This window comes from Manis javanica, chromosome 14, assembly GCF_040802235.1.
Source record: "Manis javanica isolate MJ-LG chromosome 14, MJ_LKY, whole genome shotgun sequence".
Taxonomy (NCBI): domain Eukaryota; kingdom Metazoa; phylum Chordata; class Mammalia; order Pholidota; family Manidae; genus Manis; species Manis javanica.
This window is the reverse complement of record NC_133169.1, coordinates 50,938,775-50,964,082: the sequence shown is the minus strand read 5'-3', so window position 1 is coordinate 50,964,082 and position 25,308 is coordinate 50,938,775. Positions and strand designations below refer to the sequence as shown.

Genomic DNA, 25,308 nt, shown 5'->3' with positions numbered 1-25,308 from the left:
GAGGCTGGGTGAGGAGAGATGTGCCCCTGGGTGTCCCTGGAGTGGGCTGCTGGTCCCAGGGAGAGGCATGGGGGTCCCTTAAGGCTCTCATCCCGACCACCCAGGGCCAACAGACCCGCCGTGCCAGCCAAGTGTGAATGGAAAGCGCCAGTGCGGATGTGGGTGGGGCACAGGCGAGCCTGAGAGATTCCAGGAGGGTCAAGGTCGACCAGCTGCCATGCAGTGGGACCAGGCAACCCCTCGCCTAGCCTTGTAAGAATAGAAATAGGTTAGCATAAGCATAGCCATCTTAAAGGCCTAGAAGCCATTTTCTGAGTATGTGACTTAGAAAGAAAAACTGGGCCTGGGTAAGGCCTTGAAAAACAAGTTAATCATGAGCACTGGGTGGTGGGCAGCTGTGACCTTTGGTCCGCTAACCTTGGTCAGTTAATCTTACATACCAAGCTTATCATGCAGAACCTCCCCAACCATTGAGGAGTAGTCTTATCCTGCCCTTGCTTAACCCCAGGATGTATGTCTTGCAAGAATAATGTATAGCTGTGGAAAATTACTATGAGTTAAGTGCTTTGAAAATGCTATATAAACCCTTGGCTCTGAGTGCTCGGGGTCCTTGTTGAGACCCACTGCGTCGGGCTGATGCTTGGACCCCAGCTAGCTGGCTGAATAAAGACTTTGCTTGAATTTACATCTCTATGCCTGTGTAGTTTGTTCTCTGGAGAAGCTTCGGAAGCCCGGACCCTAACATTTGGGGGCTCGTCCGGGATATGAGCGGCTTCCCTGAGAACAAAGGACAGCTGGAGGCAAGGTCTAATTGTCCGGACAGGGCAGTGTAATTCGAGGGTCGCCCCCTCGTGTCTGCATAAATCCATTATAAAGCGGGAGTCGCCATCCCGTGTATGGTCTCGGGTTAGTGGTCCCGAGTGAGGAAGTCCGGGCTGGTAGTCCTGGCCCCCAGGTTAGCAACCCTGGGTAAAAGTCCAGGTAACCAATCCTGGCCCTAGGGTCCGAGTGACTTGGCCTTAGGAAGGCAAATCTGATCAGCAGAAAACTGGCGCCCGAGGAGGAAAAGATTGAGCTCGTCACCCTGCAGCAGTCCAAGTGGATGCCCTTCGGGAGAATTACGAGAGTTTTTGAGGACCCTGAAAGTGGTGAGTGTGGTGCGCACCAGAGTGAGAGAAGGACCCGTCCGAACGAGTGCGATCAGATGTGGTGTGTGTGCTTGGTGTTATCATTGATTGTTTTACTGTGTTTTGGTTTCGGTTTATTTTTTTTTTTGCGCTTCTCATTTTAAGTTTCCTTGTTCTAAGGTTCTCCTGCTCTCTCCGTTCCTCCTTTCTGCCACTACATCATTCCCCGTGGGCACGGGTTGGGCAATGAAGAGCCATTAGGGCACCCGCCACTAGAAGACTCCCGTGACAGGATAAGGGGGTCACAGCCACAAATCCCAGATAAATTCGCGTCCTCCGTGGAAGGAAAACTGTGCAACGACAGGCACTCGTTCACAAGCACATACAACAGTCATTTTGTTTGAAGTGGCATCTTCATCCTTCACCTTTGTCTCCCTCATATTCTTTTTCCTTCTTCTTTCTCACCATGGGACAGACTCAGATGACCCCCTAAGTGTGTAAATGAATATATCTTTCTACCTCTGGATGGTATTAATGAAATTGACTTAAAGACAAGCGCTTGTGAAAATTGGGTATTCTAAAACTTCCAGAAAACCTGATAAAAAGTGTTAAGCATTAATGCTAATTTGAGTTTGCCTGAGGCGGGCATGTCCTTGTGGTTATCAGCTGCCTAAATTTACCTGAGGTCATTTAAGTCATGTTATCTGCTAAATCTTTTAAGAATAAAATGCTTAAAGGCTTGACTTTGTCTAATATTCAGTAAAGGTCTTGTAAGTAATCTAGAATAGTTGTTACGAATGAGTGAACTAAATGAGTGTGGCAAGTGAACACCTTTTTAATTGTGTGTTACAGTGTGTATACCTACCTACTGCCTGAGAATCTTTGTAGTAACCTAAAACCTTAAAGTTTTGCTAAGTTAAGAAGATATACTCTATGAGAGATTGTGCTGTAAAGCTCATGGTTACAGAAATTATAAAATGTGTTCATAAATTTGTCAATCTAAAGAATGTTAGTTTAACAATTTACAATAGCCTACTTCTCAGTGTTCACTGGAAATTAAAGTTTCTAGTGGTTTTAAGTTCTAATTAAAACTACTTAAAGTAATAAAACATTTCTCTATGCTAAAAGATGTATGTTTTAATAAGAAAAAGTATAAAGAATGAAAACTCTTCTGCATGCTAAAGAATGTGTTTTGTGATAAAATAAAGTAACTTTGTTCTAAAGTACAGCTATTTATTTAAAGAGAGAAAACAGCGTGGTGCCTTTTGTTGTGGAAGATCCGCTCAGCCTGTTGCTTTGGGGGGAGGGTCAGGATGTTTGGAGACAAGGTGAGATAAACCCAGTCAAGCCGCAGGCAAGCCCAGGCATAATTCTCACCGGCTTATGTGTTTGGGACCATGGGGCAAATGAAGAATAAATTACTATATTCTTACAGATATAGTCGTGCCTAATGAAATTAAAGCAAGTGAGTTTTGATATCAAGTGCACAGCAAAATTAGAATCTCGTTTCCAGTTAAACAGTTTTCTTTAACTGTTAGTCTGCTCTTAATGTTGAAAGATCAAAGCAGTTTCTCATGCTTAAAGTCTCAGTGAGTTGCCAGAATATTAAAAAAAAAAATGAAATTGTAATATTAAAAAGACTAAAAGCTAAAGTTTGTTAACAACTGTATAACCTTTATTTGCCTTTGAAATATTTTGTTATTGAAAATGATTGCATGGCCTGAGAAATTGAATTATTTATTCCATATATTTTTATAAGTGGAAAAATCTCTAACCAACAAATGATTAAAGTTGTTACTGATTATTTGTTTTCTTAATTTATCCTAAGCAAAATGGTAACAAAGCTTTTTTCAGCTGATTAAACGCACTTAGTTAACAAACCAAAATTTATTCTTAAAAATTAAACTGTAGAATCTGGACAAGATTATGTTTCTCCCAGAAAAACAGGTTTCACTGTAAAAGTTTAGATGGACAAACGTGTGACCACTTTTGAGAAAGGTTGTAATAGATTTTTTTTGACAACCACCAGTTCTTCTTGTTTAATTTATATGCTGTATGTTTTAAAAAACATGGGGGACTCTCCATATTTTTTAATGCAAATGATCTTAGAGCTTTTAATAGAATTTGCATAGCAGCTTATATCTACTATTAAAGAGTAAAACATTCTTGAAGCTTTCAGGGAAGACCTGTAGACTTAAGCACTTTCTCTGCTTTTTTTGTATCTGGTCTTGGACACTTATGCTAAGTTCAAAAAAAGTGCTTTTACCTCTAGTTAACTCTGATATTTTCCAGAGGGCCCCTGGAACATGTCAGAAGAATTTTTTCTCATTAGAGAAAGTATTTGACTAATTTGGCTTATTTATCTGGTATATATATATATATATATCATAGATATATATATATATATATATATATATATATATATATATATATATATATATATGTATTTACCAGGAAAGCACTGTCAAAGAGAATGATGCTAAACTTTGTTACTGAATGTTTTGTATTACAGAAATATCAGAATTTCCTTATGTCAACTGTCTTACAGTAAGCTCTCATCAGATCTTTAACCATTGTCATTTGTAAGTCTTTTGTCATTTATAATATTATCCCTAAACTGGTAAAGAACTGGATTTCAGCAGAACAGGTATTAGTCACATAAGATTACATAAACTAAAGAAAATGATTTTGTGTCTTTTTGTTTCAAATGTTGCTGATAAAGTGTTTTAACCTTGTTCTCTTAAACTGACAACAGTTTAGTAAATGACTATCTTTATGAGCAGAATTGAAACTTCCTTCTCTCTACCTGATCCCTCCAGAGTTTAAAAACTTTCAGTGACTGTTTTTGTATTCCATGGCAGTATGTTTATTTGCATGAGTTCAATAAGAATCTGCTTTCCTTGTGAGAAGACTACTTAAGAACACTGGTTATACTGCCAGGGCTTTGACTGGAATGTCATACCTGAGAGACATGTGCATGGACTCAGATGTGAACAACTTTAAGGAACTAAGATTGACTTTATAAAGCCAACAAAGCCCCTTGGAAGAACTGGCCTGGTACATTGCTTACAGAGTTCCCAGCAGCCTTACCAGGTGAGTAAAGAAGGTCACTTCCTGGCAGGTGCAGAGACCTCGATGTTAGGGTCCAGGCTTCCGAGGCTTCCCCAGAGAACAAACTACACAGGCATAGAGATGTAAATTCAAGCAAAGTCTTTATTCAGCTAGCTAGCTGAGGTCCAAGTCAGCCCAATGCAGCGGGTCTCAACAAGGACCCCGAGCACTCAGAGCCAAGGGTTTATATAGCAATTTCAAAGCACATAACTCATAGCAATTTTCTATAACTATACATTATTCTTGCAAGACATATATCCTGGGGTTAAGCAAGGGCAGGGTAAGACTACTCCTCAATGGTTAGGGAGGTTCTGCACGATAAGCTTGGTATGTAAGATTAACTGACCAAGGTTAGCTGACCAAGGGTCACAGCTGCCCACCACCCGGTGCTCATGATTAACTTGTTTTTCAAGGCCTTACCCAGGCCCAGGGTTTGTTTTTTGTTTTTTTTTTTTTTCTCTGAGTCACACTCTCAGAAAATGGTTTCTAGGTTTCTAAGATGGCTATGCTTATGCTAATTTACTAATCTTACTAATGCTTAGATTCTACATTTCCCCACTTTCCTTTGACCATTCCAATCATGGAATGTTTGTTTCTTCCTGCTGTGTGAGTGAATGATACTGCGGTCTCAGCATTAGCACCTGAACAGCACTCACTCTTTCCCTAACAAAGGCTATTAGCCGGTTTAAGATACAGGGACCTAAAGTGAGAAGCAGTATAAAAATAAGCAAGGGCCCTGCCAGGGTGGATATCAGGGTTGTAAACCATGGGGATTTAGTAAACTAGGATTCAAATAGCCCTTGGCTGGCCTCTCGCTCTCTCTTCCTTTGATCTAGTCTCTCTCTAAGTTTAGACATTGAATCTCTTACTATTCCGGAATGGTCTGCTGTTAAGGTTTAGCTAAGTTTTATTAGTTCTTTTTCCTGACTCTTAATGCTCTCTGCACTCCTTTACACTCGAGAAGAGAAGAATTCATCCAAATCTACAGGTACTGCAGGCAAAGCCTGATGGCAAGTCTAGCTTGGCTGTCTGGCCTCAAGAGGCCTTTAAAAGTTCAATCCGAAATTCCTTACAAAAAGTTCCAGCAAAGCATATTTAAAAGAGCCTGTGTAATCAATTGCTCTTCTTGCTGCACTTGTGCAAATGATCAGGCCAGCTGTTAATTATTTTCTTAACCTGGTTACTTCTAATAAAAATGAGGGTGATTTTAGAGAAAAGTATTGTTTCAATAACGGCAGCCTCCTTCCAGAATAGAAAATCCAACTCCAGATGTTGCTACATAACCTAATAACACAATTTGTTTTATCTTGCCTAGAAGCCACAAAACTGCAAATAGTGATAGAAATGAAACCCAGAATAGAAGCGCCAGCCTTCTGAGGCCCTCTCAACTGACCAGTGATGGAGACCTAGCTGCACCTTTCACTGCGCCCTCTTCTCAGCACGAAGCAGCCAGAGCGGTCATCACCCCTTTTCCCTAGCAGCAGCTAGAGTCCCTATCTGTAGAAGAGAGAATGAGACAAAGACCAAGACTCACTTTATCCTCTGTAAGTAGGCAAAGAACCTTCATTGAGAGAGTTCCTAAAACTTATACCTCCCTCTGCAACAGGACAGAAGTAATCAGCACCACCCCAGCTTATTCTAACAAGTAGTAGGCCTGCCAAACCGGAGTCACTCCATGTGTTACCTTTATCAAAGAACGCATTAGCACCATGCAAATCATAGTGTTGAGACAGAACTATCAGAGTGTTAACCAAACAGATGACCCCTAATTTCATGATTGAAATAGATACAAGAAGAAGAGGGGAATGTAAGAATAGAAATAGGTTAGCATAAGCATAGCCATCTTAAAGGCCTAGAAGCCATTTTCTGAGTATGTGACTTAGAAAGAAAAACTGGGCCTGGGTAAGGCCTTGAAAAACAAGTTAATCATGAGCACTGGGTGGTGGGCAGCTGTGACCCTTGGTCAGCTAACCTTGGTCAGTTAATCTTACATACCAAGCTTATCGTGCAGAACCTCCCCAACCATTGAGGAGTAGTCTTATCCTGCCCTTGCTTAACCCCAGGATGTATGTCTTGCAAGAATAATGTATAGCTGTGGAAAATTACTATGAGTTAAGTGCTTTGAAAATGCTATATAAACCCTTGGCTCTGAGTGCTCGGGGTCCTTGTTGAGACCCACTGCGTCGGGCTGATGCTTGGACCCCAGCTAGCTGGCTGAATAAAGACTTTGCTTGAATTTACATCTCTATGCCTGTGTAGTTTGTTCTCCGGAGAAGCTTCGGAAGCCCAGACCCTAACAGCCTTGGGCACTGCAGCAGCTCCTGGAGGCCTGGCCTGAGGTCCTGCAGAATCCCAACCTCTCTGGGGGTTCCCTTCTGCTCCACCCCTTTCTGGCTGACGATTGGGGTCACCTCCTTCAGGTGTGCAGCCGGGTGCCATCAGCTAGCCACCCCCTGACCTCCTCACTGAAAATCTCCCTGATTCCACTTTTTATAGCACTTACCAGCACATAATATTTTACTTAGGAACAGATTTAACTTGATCAATGAAATTCCCACTGTTAAGCCTGGAGAAAGGAAATCCCAGGGCAAAGTACCTCTAAAAACCGAAATCAGTCAAAGGGAGAAATAAAGTTTAAAATCCGTTTATTGCTCACAAACTGCAGTCCCGGGCGGTCTCTCTTTCCTGCTCCAGCAGCAGCAAAACCTGCCCTCCCCTCACCTCTCAGGTACAGATAACCCTCCTTGCCCAGGTAATCACCCATTGATATGGAGAATAACTCCTCTCCACCCCTGAGGAATGATGCAAATGCCCTAAAGCCATACTTCTTTCCACCTCTGAATGCCTATTGATATGCAGATGTGCTAAAGCCAGGCAAGATATTCTGGAAATATTACAATTTTACCCACACTAGGGAAGAGTGGGTATAACACAATGAACATTACCAACATTACTGGTTGTTGCAGGTGGAGCTACTTTGGAATGACCAAGTATAATTTTGCATAATGCAGCTTTAACCGAGCTCCCTGGGGGCATCTTACACCCCAGGGCTCGAACATTAGTGATTGGAAGTCCTGCATCTTTCATTTATAGGAGGCCCTGGAGGTGGAATGCCTGGCAGAATGCTTGCAGTGGAAAACTATGGAATTGGTTGGCTTTCTGGCCAAGGGATAAAAGACAGGCTACCCACATGTGTTGGACCCATACCAGAATAGATGCAGTAACTTTCTGGTGCCCTGTCAGCAAGGTTCATCGATAATGCTTAGTGTGGAGGGAAACAAAGCTGTTCCCAAGCTATGAAATAGGCAGCCTGTCTTTTGTGCCTCAGTTGGAAGCTTGAGAAGAATCAGAGACAGAAGCTTGGTTGGAACCCAAGCTTGTGACTGCCTGCTTCTTGGCTCCTGTCCCCTCCATGGCCCCATGAACAGTGCACGGAGATGGGGCAGGAATACTCCAGCCAGCAAACGTTCAAATGCTCTCCTGCCTCTTGCCCGGGTTTCCTCCGCATGCCTGCGGGACTCTGCTCAGCAGATGGGTGTGAAACACAGAAATATAATCTGTATCATGCTAACCTCAGTCAGTCCAATGGGAGGGTAGGGTGTGAATAGTCACTCAGCTGTAGGTAGAGTTTAAAAGCAGTTAACCCTTCATTGCATGGTCCCCAGTGCAGCATGGAAACTTCAGTGTTCAGAAAAGAGGCTGCTGGCTCATGTCTAGGAATGTCAGGAAAGATTTCAGGGCAGAACACAAAGAACTGTGTTCATAAAGGGAGGGAAAAGGAAAAGATGTTCCAGGAATAAAGAGCAGGACATGTGAATTTCAAAGCACTTGCTTGGTAAATAATATCAACTGACTGAAGCCACGCCCTCCAGGCACCAGGGGAGCCCTACTTCAGCTGTCCACCTCCCCTGGTGGCACAAACCTTCTGGTCACCCTCATTCCTGGTGGCCAAAATATGTCTGCACGACTACTGGCTGTATGTCTTGGAAATCATGTCTTACTTTCCCTACGTGCCTATTTCTTCTCTGTTTCTCATTGGGAGCATGGCAGTGTCCGCAAGCAGGCTTCAGTGCTTAGTGCACACAGCCACCACCCCACCACCCCTTGAGCCCTGGGGGCTGCTCTCCCAGCGTTTCTAGGAGGGGTGCTTTGAAACCAGGAACCAGTCAAGTTCTCAGACCAGAGAGGTTGAAACATATCTCTGCAGAGGGCGATGTCATCCTAACTGCCTCCTCACTTTCGCGCCTGCCTAAGGTTGGATATAGCCAGAGCCCAGTCAGGCCCTTCCCCCAGCTTGCATATCTGCCTTGGCTCACGGTTTAGCCTGTGAGGGCATCTTCTTTCCCTCCTGCTTGCTAGCAGTTGGAAGAGGAACCATATCCTTTGCTTCCACAGAGCAATGAATCCCAGGCCTTGGGTTACCTGTCTGCAGAACCTATGTGTCTGATATAGAGAAAGATGCTGGTTTGGAGTGGAGTCAGGGTTAGTCTTGCCACGTGGTTTAGTTCACACCTTGAGGTCTCTTTTTGGTCCATAGCCCAAGGTCTGCAAAAGGTTCAGAGTAGTGGGGTCTTTGGCTCACTATCACATTGACCAGCCAACCACAATGACTTGACAAACCAGAACACCTTGTTTCAGAATGCAAAATGTGTCCTGGTGTTGATTCGAGAGTGTCAGTTAATAGGCCTGTCCTTAATTATTTTTTTCTGAACAGAGAACAGTTGCTGGGTGCTTGTCCAGCCGTGCAGACTTCACTGGTCTTGCACCGTGACCAGGTCCAGCTTGCCTGACCTCCCCGACTTCACATACCCACCAGGTGTCATTCACATGGTGACAAATTCCTCACCAGGACCTTCAGGTGATTGGCTTTAAATACTACCTTAGAAAAAGAATTTCCCTGTCGTATCCATGAAACATTTGATGCGACTTAGTGTGCAAAATTCTTAATTTGAAATGTGAAGATAGCACTAAAAAAGAGCCTTTGGTGTGATTCTCTCAGTTTTGCTTTTCCTGGGCTTTACCGGCTTGGACAGTGGCTCCTGGTCTCTGGCAGGGGCACCATGTGGTTGATGCTGGGGTTCTTGTTCACAGAATCAAAGAATGAACTTCATGAACACTTAAAGTAGAAAAGCAAGTCAGAGGCTTTTATTGAGAGATAAAGTAAGAGGACAGAGTTCCTGGCTCACACCAGGAGGGGACAAGAGAGTCTGGGGCTGTGCAGTGACTAGGGGTTTTATATTATAATGCGATAAAGAGCTAGGGGTGTGGACCTGTTAAGTGGTCTTAAGATGTTCATCCTTAAGGAAACTTTAGGTCTTTTTTATTCATTTTCCAGCTTGCCATTATTAATTGCCCAGATTGCAAATCACCTGATCAGGTCTAAAGGAGGAAAAACAGAACATAGGCCTGGGCCTTTTAGTATGCTAAAGTGAATCTTACACATGATTATCATATGTATGATTAGCATAATAGAAATATGGGCTATGCTGAGATACTTTTCTTTATTTGGGGAATATTAACTGATCTCACTGAAGAATGACTGTAGAGCTTAATGCTTAACCCAGAGTTCTGGTAGGGGGTTTCCTCGCATATTGTTACACTGCTCTGACTGTAAGTACCTCGCCTTTCCTTTTCTGAGGCCCTAACCCTACTCTGACTACACCCATGGTCCCTGCCCCATGATGATGGGCACCTGGTCATTGGGGGTGGCCAGGCATCGCCTCTGGGCCCAGGATGTGACCCATTCGCAACCTCCCCCTCCCTGCTTCTGAAGCCAATCAGGTAGCCCCCTTTTGGAAAAGCCTCAGACTTATTCACAAATCAATGAGAATCCGAGTCCCGCCAGGGTGTGTTGACAGGCAGCTGAGGATTCGGGAAAGAGGTTGTGCTAAGAAGGGAAAGCAAACTCAGTAAACATGACGTGACACAGAGCCCTCTGTCCCCTGCAGAAGATGCTGATAAACTCTTAACATGTATTCTTGGCCTGCTTCATGGACAGACCTCCTGTTGTCACATGGTCCTACGAAGGAGAGGGACCCTCCTTGTCCTGGGGGTGAGGACCCAAACCAAACCCCATTCTACCAAGGGCAGAGTGCATGCTGGCAACGCCAAGAGTCAGGTGCAGTCTTGGCCCCTCGTCTGCCCTCTGAAGCACACGTTGCCCACTACAGCCCCTTTACATAGGGGCTTAAGGATTTATCTCCAGCCATGAAGCTTGAAATAAAATGAAGTGTGCCTATAACTTACGGTGGTTGAATTCTCACTATGTTGCACAGTTTTACTCAGATGATCTCATTTGGTCCTCACAGCTGCCTGATGGGTAATTTCTAATTCTTCCTCCCTTTTTGTGGATGAAGCCACCAAGGCTTGGAGAGGTCACCCAACTTGTCTAATGTCACATAGTAAGTAAGGCAGTTGACTGTGGAGCCAGATTTCTTGGCCATCAGAATCAGAATGCCCCAAATGAACCGCTCATCCTTCTATTTATTTCCCCTCATCATCATCAGCACCAGATCTGACTGTGTTCTCAGCTGACTGCACCAGCTTTGTGTGCCCTTTATGTGTCTGCCTTCATTTCCCTGTGCAAGAAATTCAAAGACCTCTTTATTGGCCAAGGCCATGTTTCCATGGGAAGAGTCTGAGAAAACCAGGTTCAGGAGATGTTTAAGCATTGCACAGAAAAAAGGTCCTGTGGTCAAATACATTTTTTCCAGCTTTACTGATGCATAATCGGTATACAGCTGCACTTAGTTGATGTATACAATTCAGTGGGTTTGGACATGTGTGTCTGCCCAGAAAACCATCACCACAATCAAGGCAATAAACGTAACAGTCTCCTGCAAAAGTTTCCTTGTGTCCTTCTGTTGTGTTTCTTTAAAAAACTGTGGTAAGAACACTTAACATGAGCTCTCCCATCTTAACAGATTTTCAAGTGCACAGTTAACTACCTTAATTGTATTCTTAACTGGAGGCTCTGTGTTGGACAGCAAATCTCCAGAATGGACTCATCTTAAGCAAATGAAATTTTATGTGTTGAATAACAGCTTCCCATTTCCTCCTGCCCCTATCCCCTGGTGTAACCATAGTTCTACTGTTTACTTCTATATGATTTGACTATCTTATACACTTCAGATAAGAAGAGTCATCCTTCTGGGTTTTTCACTCAGAATAATGTCTGCCAGGTCCATCTATGTTGTTGCAAATGGCAGAATGTCCTTCTTTTTAAAGGCTGAATAACAACTCAATGGCAAAACACAAGCTACTCAATTAAAAAATGGGCAGAGGACCCGAAAAGACATTTTTCCAAAGAAGGCATACAGATGGCCAACAGGCACATGAAAAGATGCTCCACAACGCTAATCATCAGGGAAATGCAAATCAAAACTACAATGAGACACTACCTCACACCAGTCAGAACGGCCACTATTTAAAAGACAAGAAATAACAATTGTTGGTGAGGATGCGGAGAAAAGGGAACCCTCCTACCCTGTTGGTAGGAACATAAATTGATTTAGCCGCAGTGGAAAGCGATATGGAGGTTCCTCAAAAAGCTAAAAATAGAAATACCATACAATCCAGTAACTCCGCTCCTAGGAATTTACCCAAAGGAAAACACTATGTTGAAGAGACACCTGCAATCCCACGTGGGGGCGCTGTTCACACAGCACTATTTACAATAGTCGAGACCTGGAAACAACCTGTGTCCATCTACGGATAAATGGACAAGGAAGTCGTGGCCCACATACCAAGGTCTGCCTTTCTCTTCATCCACGTCTGCCTGGCACAGGGTCGGGGTTCATGCTGTAGACCTCAGTCACTGCTGAATTCAAGGAAGTGTGCCCCCTCCCCATTGTTCCTCTTTACCAACAGGATACACCTGTGGGGACCCTGTGCAACTGCAAGTGACCGTGGTCCCAGGGGTGAGGAGAAGAGGTGCAAACCTGGAGAAGGGTCCTGGTGCTGTGGCCACACTTTCACCCAGGCTTGGCTTCTGACTGGCCAGGAGCACCCGGTGGGGTGGGCATCTGCTGGGTCCTGCCTTGCCCAGCCCCTGTCCTCCTCAGGGGGAGGTCTGCCTAGCTCCCCTTTTGTACTCAAATCCTAGTGCTGTGAGGAGGGGGCAGTGCTGAGCTATCCGTGTGGGGGCAGGGATGGGCATCTCCAGCACCGGACCAGCGCTCACCAGAACTCAGATCCCAGCCCACTGGTCACTAACTGTGAGGCCTCCTGTAAGCTACTCAGCAGGTCTGGACATGCTTGCCCGCAACGTGGCTGTTGCTATGGGCTGGCTCCTGTCCCCCAAATCCACATGCTGGAGTGCACACCCACAGACCTCAGAGTGGGGGTGCTGTGTTTGGAGATGGGCCTTTACAGAGAGTAAGATAAAATGAGGTCATGAGTGTGGCCCTGATGCCATAGGACTGGGGTCCATATCAGAGATCAGGACGCAGATGTCCACATGGGGACACAGGGAGAAGGTGATGTCTACATGCCCAGGAGAGAGGCCTTGGGAGGAACCAGCCCTGTGGACACCCTGATCTTAGACATGAGGTCATTATCTGGGAGACGACGCAGTCCTGTAGCTTTAAGCCCTTGTACATGGGGTGGAGACCCTGACTCTCTAAGGTTCCTGTCAGCTGCTCCGTGTTAGGTCTGGCAACGGGTGTCAAGAGGAGTGCACAGGATGGGACAGCTCCGTCCTATCCCTCTCAGGGCCCCCTGGCCTCCCAGCGCTGGGCCCTCTTGCATTTTCTCAGCACTCATGGAACCGGCCTCCCTGCAGAGTCTGAGCAGCCTCTTCTGAACCTCCTGGGTTCTTCCCAGAGTCCCCCATCCCCAGACCCAGGGTGGAAAGGGCTTCTGGCAGCATGAGCTCTGCCCACCGGTGGTGCTCCCTCCTTGCCTGAGCTCTGGGATTCCTAGTTAACACTTACATCCAGTCGTTCTCTCTGTGTGGCCTTTGTCCCTGCTGGATGCTGGCCAATGCCAGGGACAAGCCTGGAAGCCCTGGGATCTTTGGTTTGGCCTCCACGTGGCGCTGCACTGACTTGTCGGAGGAGGGAGGTAAAGAGGGACCCAAGGTAGACCAGATATCCGGGCTTGTTGTAAAGGGCAGGTTGGTATTCACTGGGCAAGCACAACATGCCTGGCACTGGGCTCAGTGTTTCACCTGTGCCCCTAATTATATTTCACAAAATCCTTCAATGGTGTGGAACAATATGAAGTGTGTGTTATCTCAGGCTGCTTAACAAACGCCACAGGCAGGCAGCCCAAACAGACCTTTACCTTCCCCGTCCTGGAGACTGGACTCTGAGATTGGGTGTCGGCAGGCTGGCTCCTCAGGGGGCCTCTCTCCTGGGCGTGCAGATGCCCCCTTCTCCCCCTGCCCCCTCCTCTGCGTGTGTCTGTGTCTTAATCTTCTAAGGACCCCAGTCCTATGGGAGCAGGTCCACCCTGGTGACCTCATCTTACCTTACTCACCTCTGTAAAGGCTCATCTCCAAACACAGCCCGGCTCTGTGGTCGGGGGTGAAGTGCTGGTGGGTGGGGCTCCAGCATACAAATTTTGGGAGGACACAATTCAGACCATAATATATTGTCACCATCTTACAGGGGGAAAGTGAAGATAAGGCAGGGTAATTCACAAAGCTGCACCCCTGTATGTGGCTGAGCTAGGACCTAGGGGACTGGACACAGCTCCCAAAGAACTGGGCCAGGCTGGGGCAGGGAGAATGTTGGCCCTGTCGGAGGGCCTGCCCCTGAACCTCTGGTGGCTGCTGTTCTGAGCAGATAGTCAGGGGCTGGCGGTCATGTGTCCAGAGGCAGAAGAATGGTCGCAGAGGAACTGAGGAGGGGAGTCCAGAGAACATGTAGATGAGGGCTCTGTCACCCACGCTGTAGAAGGAGACTGTGCCGGCATCGCAGTCCAGGAGGATCCCCACTCGATGCAGGGGCTCCGGCGGGTGCAGGAGAACCCTCGGGAAGGTGAGGGCCCAGAACTCCTTCTTGTACAGCTCCAGGGCCCAGATCCCGTGCTGGGGGGCCTTGGGGACCCTTCCCTTCCGATCTAAGCTCTCCAGACACACTCCCAGGCTCCAAGCTTTCCTTAGCCCCACTTGGACCTCCCAGTAATACCTCCCGGCCAAGAATCTCTCTTGGCCCAGCACGCAGGGGTCCTGGTCAAACCAGCCAGGCTTCTCTGGCAGCTCCTGGGCAAAGAACAGCCGCCTCACTTTCTTCCTGTTCTTAGACAGTGCGAGTCTGGGGCTTGCGGAGTTGGGGTCCAGGGATGGGCTCACTGTGGGAAGAGGCAAAGGTCAGGCTGAGGGTTCAGGCCCCTGAGCTACACTCCCATACAGAGCGGACCCTGGGGATCTGGGCAAGGGGGCTGCAGCTGCCCTGGAAATCCCTTTGCTGCCCAGCTTTCTGCTCTGGACTCCGAACAGACAGCCTCTCCCAGAGGAGGTGGGAGCCAGGGGCATCCTCGGACTGAGATATGGTGGGCACACACTGCCAGGGCCCACCTCACAGTGTGTGTGAGAGAGACAGAGACAGAGAGACAGAGACAGAAACAAATAGAGGCAGAGAGATAGAGCAGGGAGAGACAGAGACACAGAAAGACAGAGAGACAGAAACAGACAAAATATGGGAAGACATAAGAAGACATGAGGACATGGGGGGACACAGAGGGACATGGGAGGACAGGAAAGGGTGGTGAGAACATGAGGGGATACAGGTGGACATGGGATGATACGGGGACATGGGGGGACACAGGGGGACATGGGGGACATGGGGGATATGGGAACATGGAGGATAGGGGGACAGAGAGGACACGGGGGGACAGGGAGGACATGGGGGACATAGGGACATGGGGGGACACAGGGGAACATGGAAGGACACAGGGACAGGGAGGATATGGGGAGACATGGGATGTGGGGGGACTCTGGGGTACATAGGGGGACACGAGGCACATGGGGGACATGGGAGGTGGGGGTACCCTATGAGTGTTGCTTCAGCTGTGCCGCCAACCACTGCAGGGTCCTGTCTGGGGAGCCCCGGGCGGCACCTCAGCTCTACCAGCTGAGGCAAAGGTCTTCCAAAGCCTCCCACTTCTCTCAGCCCCTAGTCCTCGGATCTCCCAGGCCCCCAGCATGCAACCCAGGGAGGGCCTGTCTACGATCCGGAGGGACCAGCCTTTGGGGAGCTGCCTTCTCAACAACAGAAACTTGGGGGCCAGCACTAGAGCCAGCATTACCCTATCCGTCCCGGGCCTCCGTTCACTGGGTCCCGCCTGGATGTCTGAGCACTCACGCTTCCTGAGCTTCTGTCCTGTCGGCTCTCCAACCATCTAAACCAGCTTCTCCCCAAGGTCCCTGCACCTCCTTGCTGGATGGAACCCCGCTCTCTTTCACTTTCTAGCAGAGACTGTTTATTCCAGCCCCACCCCCCAATTCCTCACTGCTGCTCCTGAATTCCCACCAAACCCTTCTCTGTAGAGTCTGAGCGGTGTGGATGGAGCTTGCCCACGTCCCATCTCCATTACATCTGACACCAACTCCCTGACTGGACAATTAGCCTGGCTCCTTCTATTCTAAACCCTCTTATCATTAAAAAAATATTTTTCACATAAAAATATAGTTCCAGACTTACAAAGAAGTTACAAACTAGCATAAAGAATACACCTATGACAACATCTTGCATAATCACCATAGAAGGACCCAAACCAGAAGATGAATCAATGCAATACCTGTTCAACTATCTCCAGACCTCATTCCAATTTTGCCAACTTCCCAATTATGCCCTTTTCTGGTAGTTTTTTTTCCTTTTTAATTGCTAAACAGCATTTAGGTGTTCATCCATGCCCACACTGGATGGACAACAGGATTGTTCTTAGTTTTTAGTGATTACGAAAGAGGCTACTAAGAACATTCTTATCCTAGTCTTTCTGCAGACATGTTCATTTCTCTAGGGTCTGTGTCCAGGACTGAAATTGCAGGGATTGCAGGGAAGCTGAATGTTTCAGTTTGTGAATAACCGTTACACCACTCCACAAAGGGTGTGCTGTTCGGGGGTCTTGTCAGCATCCCTGCCAAACTCCATGTCCATGAGGACCTGCCTCCCCCTGGGTCCGGGCCTGGTATGTCCACTGCCTCCTCCCTCTGTTGTCTGCATTTCCCTTCTCTTCTTGTCTGGTGCTGATGTTTTGCTTATGGATCATTATTGCCCTTGGCCCGGAACTCTTCCCAATGATGCTCCTTCTGAAAGCTGGAGGAGCCTCTGGATCCGACAGTGGAGCCTCAGCGACCCGGCGCTGGGCCCCCACTCCTCAGGCCCCCGCCCAGTCTGCCCGCTGCTGCAGGCTTTCCCTATGGGATTATTTCTCCACACTCACGTCCTCAACCCCTGTAGGCTTCCTGTCTCTTCGCACAGGATCGTTCCTTTTAGACAGCAAACCTAACCAAGGTTAAGCAAACTGAACCAAGCCCAGACTAGAGACTTCCCTGGATTCCCCACTCTCGGATTTTCAGCTCAGCCAAGAGGACAGTACTTCTGACAACTTCTACCCAGGGTTTCCCGTGGGAGGGGGGCCTCCCTTCACCCACCAGACCTGCCGGTGCTTTCGGGTCACGTTCCTTGTCTTGTCTCCACCTCTCAGCTGCATCAAACACGCAGTCCCGGACACTCTTACCTCTGGATTTCAGTCCCTCCCGCCACCCTGTCCCTTTGTTGCGATTCCTTTGCCGGGAGTCATCCTGCTCAAACAGACCTTCAAACCTTGGGGTTCTCCAAGCCTCAGTCCTGGATCTTTCTTCTTTGTCTTGTATCTTCTTATTTTTGAAATATTATTCTTTTTCCAAAAGAAAATTTTAAAGTATAATTTCAAGTTTCCAGAGAAATTGAGCAGATCATAGAGTGACTTCCCAAATCTTGTGGATGTTCATTTGAAATGCCAGATATATGCCGTGGGTGCTGAATTTCCATCTCCAGTCCAAGTTTTCCGCTAGGAGCTTGAGATTGGTACATTCATTGGTTTATTTGGTGTCTCCCCGTGGGTATCTGAAAACATCTCAGTCTTCAGAGGTCCAAGCGAGTTTCCACCTCATTGGTGCAAATTTGCCTCATTTCTCTCCAGACCTTCCCCACTGCCTCAGGGGAGCTGCCTCCACCCCGGTCCTCCCAACAACGAGAGCTGTCTCCATGCGAGAGTTGCCAGCCCATCAGCGCTAAGGAGCCCAGACATGTTGCATAAATGTTGTCCTGGCCTTGCTGTGTTCCATTTTGTCCCTATATGTACCCTGATGTATTCCAGGTCCAATAAAAAATGCCACTGGTTTAGGGCTTGCAGCCCTGCACATATTCTATGCCCTGTGAGGACAGGAGGAGACACCTTATTTGCTAATAAATACCTGGCAGCTGGCAGGGGAGGCACTCGGTCATGACTGTAGGTGAGTAAGTGAGGGGACGAACGGTTGCTCTGTCCCCTTGGTCCTTCAGCAGGTCGCCATGTCCAGCTGGGTGCTCTCACTGGCCTCTCTTGTGCCTGCTGGTTCCTCCTCTCCTGGTCCTGGGGGCACCCCTCCACAGATGCACTCTCCCCTCCACACCCTACACCACCCACCTAGGTCATGTCCTGGGGCAGAAATCACTGGTTTCTACACCCTCCATGGGAGCAGTGTTCCCCAAGAGCCTCAGAAAAGCTGACCCTCCCGACATCCGCCACAGGCAGGACTCTTACTGTGTGTACAGAATACACACATGAATGAACAGACATGAATGCAGAATTTATGCACACACATGTTCTCCAGGCCTCAGAAAAATGAAAAAGGGCCAAGGTAACTCCAACACTTTTAAGGACCTGGCTTGCCACTCACCAGCACCTAGCACAGCATTTCTGCACCCAGAATAGAAGCATGCACACATGAGAAGCGTGCACATGTGAAGACTCATTGAACGCATACATATATGGCACAATACATGCCCACATACACATGTACACACACAACTTGTCCATGCATGCATACACATGTGAACACACAGCACATACATATATGTGTACAAGGCACACATGTATATGCAACACATGTGCACATGCACGCACACACAGACACAAAAATGAGCACTCGAGTGCAGGCTGAAACCAGACATGGCCTGGATTTGCCCCCTGGTATCTTTTGTCCACCTACCTCACCATCCTTGTAACTCAGAACTTCCTGCACTTTTCCTATCAGACATGCATTTGTGAGGAACAAAAGCCAAGACCTACATGTCCTTGACAGAGGGCCCTGTCTCCCCTTTCCTTTTGCCGGAGACCATGTGTGGTGGCAGGGCCCCCACCCTGTTGCCCCTCTGGGTGGGATTAGGTCTGTGCTTCTGGCTGCCCTTGCCTTTGGGGAGCAGGGCAGGGATGGGCTGGGGGTGGCCGGGGGAGCAGAGGCTCTGAGCCTCCAGAAGGGCCCTCACCATCGATGACGTCATCCTCTCCCCAGCCTGCAACAACACAGAAAGATGTGAAACATGGAGCTGAGCTTGGCAAGTGGGGCCAACTCTCATTCTAGGGAGGTAAGTCCAGTCTCTCCCTGAGAGACAGGAACAGACACATGCCCCTCAGTGCCCTGTAACACGTAATGGAGGCCACTTTATTCCTCGGGAAAGCTGTGGAGCATAGTTTCCCTCAGCCTTCCTATGTGTGTCATAGGCAGGCTTTAAAGCCAGCTGAGGGACGGGTATGCTCTGCCCCCCGAATTCGGGCCTGACATCTATGAGCAAGTCCCCAGCTCCTGAGATGAGCAGGAGGAAGGGAGTGGGATGAGTGGGCATGTGGCCAAGTCAGCACTGATGAGACCCCTAATGCCTGTGACAGTGCACCCCTCCCTGTGCCTGGCACCTCCCGTACTTGATCATTGCTATCATCACCCCCAACTGATGGACACCCTGGGGCTGAAGCTCAGATCCATTTCTGAGAGGGAAACGCACCAGACTTCCCAAAACACCCAGTGAAGAATAGCTGGGATCTCTGAGAGACAGAGGGCTGGGCAATCCTGCTGCCCAAGCTGGCACAGCTTTCCTATCCTACTGCATCTGAGGACATGAGGGAAAGCCTCATGCAAAAGTTCACGTGGGCGCTCTGGGGGTGGAAGGGGTAGGTCTGTCCTGCTGGAGGGGGACGCACCTTGGAATGTTGGGTCTCCATTCCTGCTGGCTTGCCGTCCCTGCTTATCTGCTCCTCCAAGCCCTTCCCCTTCATCCAGCCAATTTCTGTTCTTTTTCCTCCGACACTTCCAGAAGAGGCAGGTGATCCCAGCTGAGGCAAGCCCCATGACAACAAGGGCCAGAGGCAGCACTGCTGCCATGGATGGGGCCTTTTCAGAAACGGGAGCTGGAACAGATTCGAGGGAGTCAGGGACAGCATGGTGACAGAGCATCTGTGCTCACAAGACATATGTGCTACAGGGGTCATGGGTGGGGGGCACAGTGTTCATAAGCTATGAAATGATTTAGAAAAACAGCGTGTGCATTTGTGTAGATAGATCTGGTCAGATGCAAGGGGAGAATGTGAGAAGTGGCAGAAGAAATGTGGCAGGTGCTCAGGCATTCAGTGAATCTGGGGGAACAGTGCACAGAATTATCTACCTTACTCTTGCAAACTTTCTGTGCATTTGAAATAAGTCAGAAATGAAAATTTTATACACAGTTAAACTTGGAAGCCACCAAGATGTCCATCAGTAGGTGAATGGATAAAAAGACTGTGGTCCATTCAGACCACAGAATATTATTCAACACTAAAGAGACAAGAGCTATTGGTGCAGCCTCTGTGGAGAACAGTAGGAAAGCGCCTCAAAAAATTAAAGATAGAAATATCATCTGATCCAGCAATTCCACTTCTGGGTAGATATCCAAAGGAAATGAAAATATTAACTCAAAAATACATATGCACCCCATGTTCACTGTGGCATTATTTACAATAGCCAACATATGGAAGCAACTCAGTGCCCATCAATAGATGAATGGATAAAGATGTGGTACACACACACAATGGAATATTACCCAGCCATAAAAAGAAAGAAATCCTGCCATTTACAACAACATAGATGGACCTAGAGGGTATTATGCTTAGTGAAATAAAGCAGGTAGAGAAACACAAACACCATGTGATTTCACTTATATGCGAACACTAAACAAAAAACAAAAAAACAAGCTCATTGGTACAGAGAACAGATAGGTTGTTGCTAAAGGCAGGAGCAGGGGAGTGGGTGAAATGGGTGAGTGGGGGTCCAAAGGTACAGACTTCCAGTTATTAAGTAAGTCCTGGGGATGGATATACAGGACAGTGACTGCAGTTAAAGATACTGCATTGCATATATAAAACTTGCTAAGGAAGTATGTCTTAACACAAATTCAGTAATTGTGTCTGGTGACAGACATTAATTAAACTTACTGTGGTGATCGTTTGCAGTATGTACAAGCATTGAATCACTATGTAGTACACCTGAAAATAATATAAACTTACATGTGAATTACATCTCAATTTAAAAAAAGCATGAAAAGAAAAACAAAAACAGAAAGGAGCTATCAAGCCACAAAAAGACGTGGAGGAAGCTTAACGGCATATTAGTAAGTGACAGAAGCCAGCCTAAGAGAGCTACGGTCTGTGAGTCCAGCCACCTGACATTCTGGAAAAGGCAAGACGGTGGAGACTAAACACATCAGGGTGGCCAGGGGCTACGGGTGACGGAGGGATAAACAGGGGGAGTGTGGGGGATTTTTAGGGCCATGTGACACATGTTGGACACATGTCCTTACATGTTTGTCCAAACCCACAGAATGAGCAACACCCAGAAGGGCCTTAACATGCACTCTGGGCTCTTGGTGGCAGTGATGGTCCATGTAGGTCCATCAACTGCAATGAACAGACTATGCAGTGGGCATGTTGAAAATGGGGGAAGCTGTGCATGTGTGGGCAGGGATCAGTGGGAACCCTCTGTGGCCTTCCTCAATTTTACAGGGAACCTGAAACTGCTCCAAAAAGTAGTCTCTTAAATAAACAAAAGAAAAATGAATGTGGGGCAACATGTTCTCTTTCCCCTGAAAGGCAAAGCTCTACATGCCAGTGCTGCCCCGCCTCAGTAATCAGCACCCCAAAACTGCATTTCTCCCACTGCTCCTCCAGGCTGCTGGCAGGGGCCTGTCACGCATCCCTTCTTGCTGCAGGCCTTGTGGCCCTCCTGCTATCTCGGCATCTGGGGATTAGAGCACCCACCAGCACATTCACCCAGCACGTGGGTTTCAGCCACTGTGCTCTTCAGAAGGGTGTGGGAGATGGAGCGTGAGAGGCCTGCCACAGCCCTGTCCTGGATGGCTGGACGCCCTCACCCTGGACACCATGGCCAGGAGGCAGGTGATTGGCGAGGCTGACAGGTTGGTCACAGAAGGTAGGGTCTGTCCCGAGGTCCCTTCACTCCACCTGGAGTTCCGGGTACCAGCCTGCCGAGGTGCACTCTGCCCAGACACTGTGTGGGCCACATGCATGCATATCCTGGGCTCTGAGCTCATGCCTGTGGGGAGAGATGCCCCCTCTAATCTCTGCAGCCACCGCCGCTTCTGTCAGGAGACACAGACCTGGAGAATTTCCAGTGGGTGCTGGGGATTTGTCACGAACTACTCATCCTGTGTTGTATTTATTTCCAAGATATGTTATCTTCATTTCCAGAGGGCAGAACAAAACAGGAGAGGCTCACTGAGAGTGAATACCTTTCCTGTACTGCAAAATTAGTGTCACTCTCTGCCTCTTACACTGTCTTTCTCTGTCTCTGTCCCTGTATCTCTGTTCCTTTCTTTCTATCTGTACCTCTCTCTTACTGTGTCTGTCAAATAATCTGTCTCTGTATCTGTCTCTCTGTCCTGTGTCTCTGTCTGTCCTGTTTCTGTTTCCCAGTCTGTCTCAGTCTCCCTGTTTTTGTCCAATACTCTATTTTTCCTTCTCTGACTCTCTGTCTCCCTGTCTCTGTCTCTCTCTCTGTGTGTGTCTTTCTGTCTGTCTGTCTCTGTCCCTCCTCCCCTCCCAGGCACTGGGCAGTAGGAGGGAAATTAGGAAGGAAGGGCACCCAGGGACCCACTCCCTTGGCACAGGTCGGGCAGGGCACATGGGGCAGACTTGAGGTGCCAGGGGGGATGCTCTGCTCAGGCCCTGGGTCCTGGGGACCTGGAGCAAGACTGGCCTTGGGGAGCCCGCCGGCCCACCTGCCACCCTGAGCCACAGTGTGGCCTCCTCAAACGCAGCACCGTCCCTGAAGCAGCAGTGGAATGAGCCGTTGTCAGCCAAGGTGACATTGTGTATCCGCACGGCGGCCCAGCCCTGGGCCAGGCGCGCCCCCAGGAACGTAGTCCGGCCCTGGTACCGCGCCATCTGCTCGTCCAGCACGTCCCGGCCCGCCCTGTGCACGTGCACTGCGGGGGAAGGCTGGTCCCTGTACCACCGCAGCTCCATGTCCTCGGCGCTGATGTTGAGCGACAGGTGACAGGGCAGCTCCGCATCTTTCCCCAGCACAGCTAGAATCGGCTCGCTTGGTGCCAGCACCGCAAAGTCGGCTCTCCCTTGGGGACAGATGCCAGAGAACTGGTGAGGCCGGAGGGGCCCTGCGGGGCACTCCCACGGCCCCTGCAGCGACGCCTGGAAGCCCGAGCTGACGGGCGGCTCCGGGCTGAGCTCCCCTCCCGCTGCCGGGCCTCCCCTGCAACGCGGGCGCTCGCCTACCGTTTGCAGGGACGCCGCAGGCCAGGAGCTGCAGGAACAGGAGGGTGAGAGAGCAGCCGCACGGAAGGGCGTCCTGACCACGCGTCTGTGCCATGCCTGCAGGGCAGAGACCCAAGCCCCGAAGTCGGTGCCAGGTGGCTACATTAGTTCTCCTCCAGGTCTCTGTTTGTGTCTCCCTCCCTGTCTCTGTCTGTCTGTCTCTGCCTTCCTGGGACACAAGGCACTACCGGGGACCTAACAGGAGCAAAGGAAAAAATACCTGGGAAGAAAAAGGTAATTTTTAACCCTCCAGGTCCCTCCCACTCCCTCACAAGGTGTTGATCCTAGAGTCAGAGACACCACGACAGTCATCGGCTCATGGATAAGGTTCCTCCCATGCAGCGCCAATCTCCACCGAGACACCCTCCAATGTGATGGGTTCCGGATCTTCACCTACTTAGGTAACAGCCTCTGCTTGCTCTCTAGCCATATCCTGGACCAGAAAACCCAAACTCGGACAGGGCGAGTCCAAGGCCGGGACTATCTGCAGCCCCCCTGTTAGGCCTCTCTTTCCTTGTTGTCCCCAAGAGTCCTCTCTTTCCTTGTCCCCAAGAGGACTTCTACAGCCAGAGGAGGGGTCCACAAGCCACTGCTCCTTGGCAGGGACGGCCTGAGCCTAACACACGCCTTCAGCTTTATTATTTCTTTTGACCTCTGCGTAGCAAGCTAGTGCTGGAAAACACATCCGCTGGCCTGGGCGATCCCACCCAGCACAGCACAGCTGGACTGGCAGTTATGTGAAGACTCACCTTGACAAATGCTCTCCTCCTATTCTGTGCCTGCCTTCCTATTTTGGTGAAAGCCCCCCTCATCTTGCTGTCACTCAAGAATGGACAGGGAGTGGAGAAAGCAAAGATGTAGACCAGCGCCCTTAAAATAGAAAATACTCACCCAGCCTGAGTCCAGCTGCAGGCTTCCCAGGGAAACGGTGGTGGTGTTGAGGGAATCAGTCCCAGGTGGGGCATAACACAACAGGCGGTGAGATGAGAGGGGAGCCTACAAACTCTGTGGAAGAGCTGGGGTCCCCAATTTCTCTGGAATTCTCCTATTACTTTTTTGCAAAAATAACCTACAGTTCCTTATTGGTAGTTGCAACAGAAAAAAATAAATAACTAAGGGTTGCCTAAGGGGTGTGGCCAACAGAACCGAACACATTGAGTGGTGAGGAGCTGGACCCTGGTAGCAGGAGATAAGGGAAGAGATGGAGACCTGGGGAGGTAGTCCATGGAAGGACAGCTGTCAGGCCTGGTGCCAAGAACCCGAGGAGGGATGTGGCTCTCAAGTGCTGGGATCCAGGCCAAGCACAGAAACTGAGGGATTCAGATAACGTTTGCCATTATCAAAAAACCTCCAGTCCTACACAAGCTGGGCCTGGTTTCTTCAAGAAAGTTTTTCATTGTCAGGTTGAAATGAGCCAATTTCTGGCATTTCCTCTAGAGACTCCTGTGCAGGGTCTGGGCAATCCCCTGTATAGCCCTGTGGCCCTGTCAGTCCATCCTCACTGGAAGCCTGATTTGGGTGGGCTCAGAACACTCACCTGATTTCCCAGCTCACAAGAAAGACACCTGACCAAGCCTTGTCCCCTCCTACTCTTCCTTCTTGTTGACTCAAAAGTCTTGGACATTTTCCAGAAGGGTTTTGGTGGGAAAAGAGCTACAGGGAAGACTGCCTGTTCTTGGAGGCAGGTGTTTAGTTTAGTTCTGCAGAATTTTGTGGACTGAAGGTTTGTGTCACCTCCCCCAGATTCAGTGCTCATATGGTGGCTTATGCTGGAAAATGCAAATCCAAGCTGTCCCCAGCATTCCTCCTGGAGGAGTAAATTTTTGATAAGTTCCCTCCATGTACGCAGCACCATCCCTGAAGCAGCAGCAGAACGAGCCGTTGTCAACTAAGGTGACATTGTGTATCTGCACACATTTTCCTCTTCCTGTGCATTGTTTTAGGCAGATAATGACATCAGCTAAAACTCCTCTCCGCTGTACTTATGAGTCAGCAAGGAGGGCTGCGGCCGTTAAGAACCAGAGGGAGCATCTTGGGTCAGGCAGCTGGGAGGGAAGCAGGATGGGATGCCTGCTTAGGACGAGGAAGCACAGTGAGTCCCAAAGCAGGTGTGGGTCCAGGCGACCACCTGGACACATGGTCCTTTCACAGCGAGAGCTCACGTGGCCCAGAGTCTTTCATCTGCACTGAGACCTAAAAGAGACATTCACTCTGATCTCCCCACATGGGGCGTTGGGCCTGAGATGGGGACAGGCTCCCTGAAAGTGCAAAGGGGGAGAGT

General features: G+C 48.6%; 1 protein-coding gene across 2 annotated transcripts; it reads right to left on the bottom strand.

Annotated features, from left to right (window-relative positions):
• Positions 1–13,778: 13,778 nt before the first annotated feature.
• On the bottom strand, positions 13,779–23,202 carry LOC108383945 (butyrophilin subfamily 1 member A1-like). 2 transcript variants are annotated; one of them, XM_017640711.3, is made up of 6 exons: positions 22,989–23,202; positions 22,475–22,828; positions 20,673–20,723; positions 19,407–19,613; positions 18,698–18,724; positions 13,779–14,534 (listed from the first exon to the last, which is right to left on the bottom strand). In XM_017640711.3, exons 1-6 carry the CDS (start codon positions 23,080–23,082, stop codon positions 13,909–13,911), a joined length of 1,359 nt encoding a protein of 452 aa, XP_017496200.2. In that variant the 5' UTR covers positions 23,083–23,202; the 3' UTR covers positions 13,779–13,908. The 2 variants fall into 2 exon arrangements, with proteins under 2 accessions (XP_017496200.2, XP_073077772.1); XM_073221671.1 differs by lacking the exon at positions 20,673–20,723.
• Between the last annotated feature and the right edge of the window lie 2,106 nt (positions 23,203–25,308).

Bases quoted from the DNA above. Each gene is read 5' to 3' on its own strand.
- LOC108383945 (XM_017640711.3), bottom strand. From the start codon at position 23,082: ATGGCACAGACGCGTGGTCAGGACGCCCTTCCGTGCGGCTGCTCTCTC. The intron at 22,829-22,988 runs GTAGGCGAGCGC...TCTGTCCCCAAG, and splicing joins CTGCGGCGTCCCTGCAAACG to GGAGAGCCGACTTTGCGGTG. The intron at 20,724-22,474 runs GTGGGCCGGCGG...TATTATTTTCAG, and splicing joins ACTGTGGCTCAGGGTGGCAG to GTGTACTACATAGTGATTCA.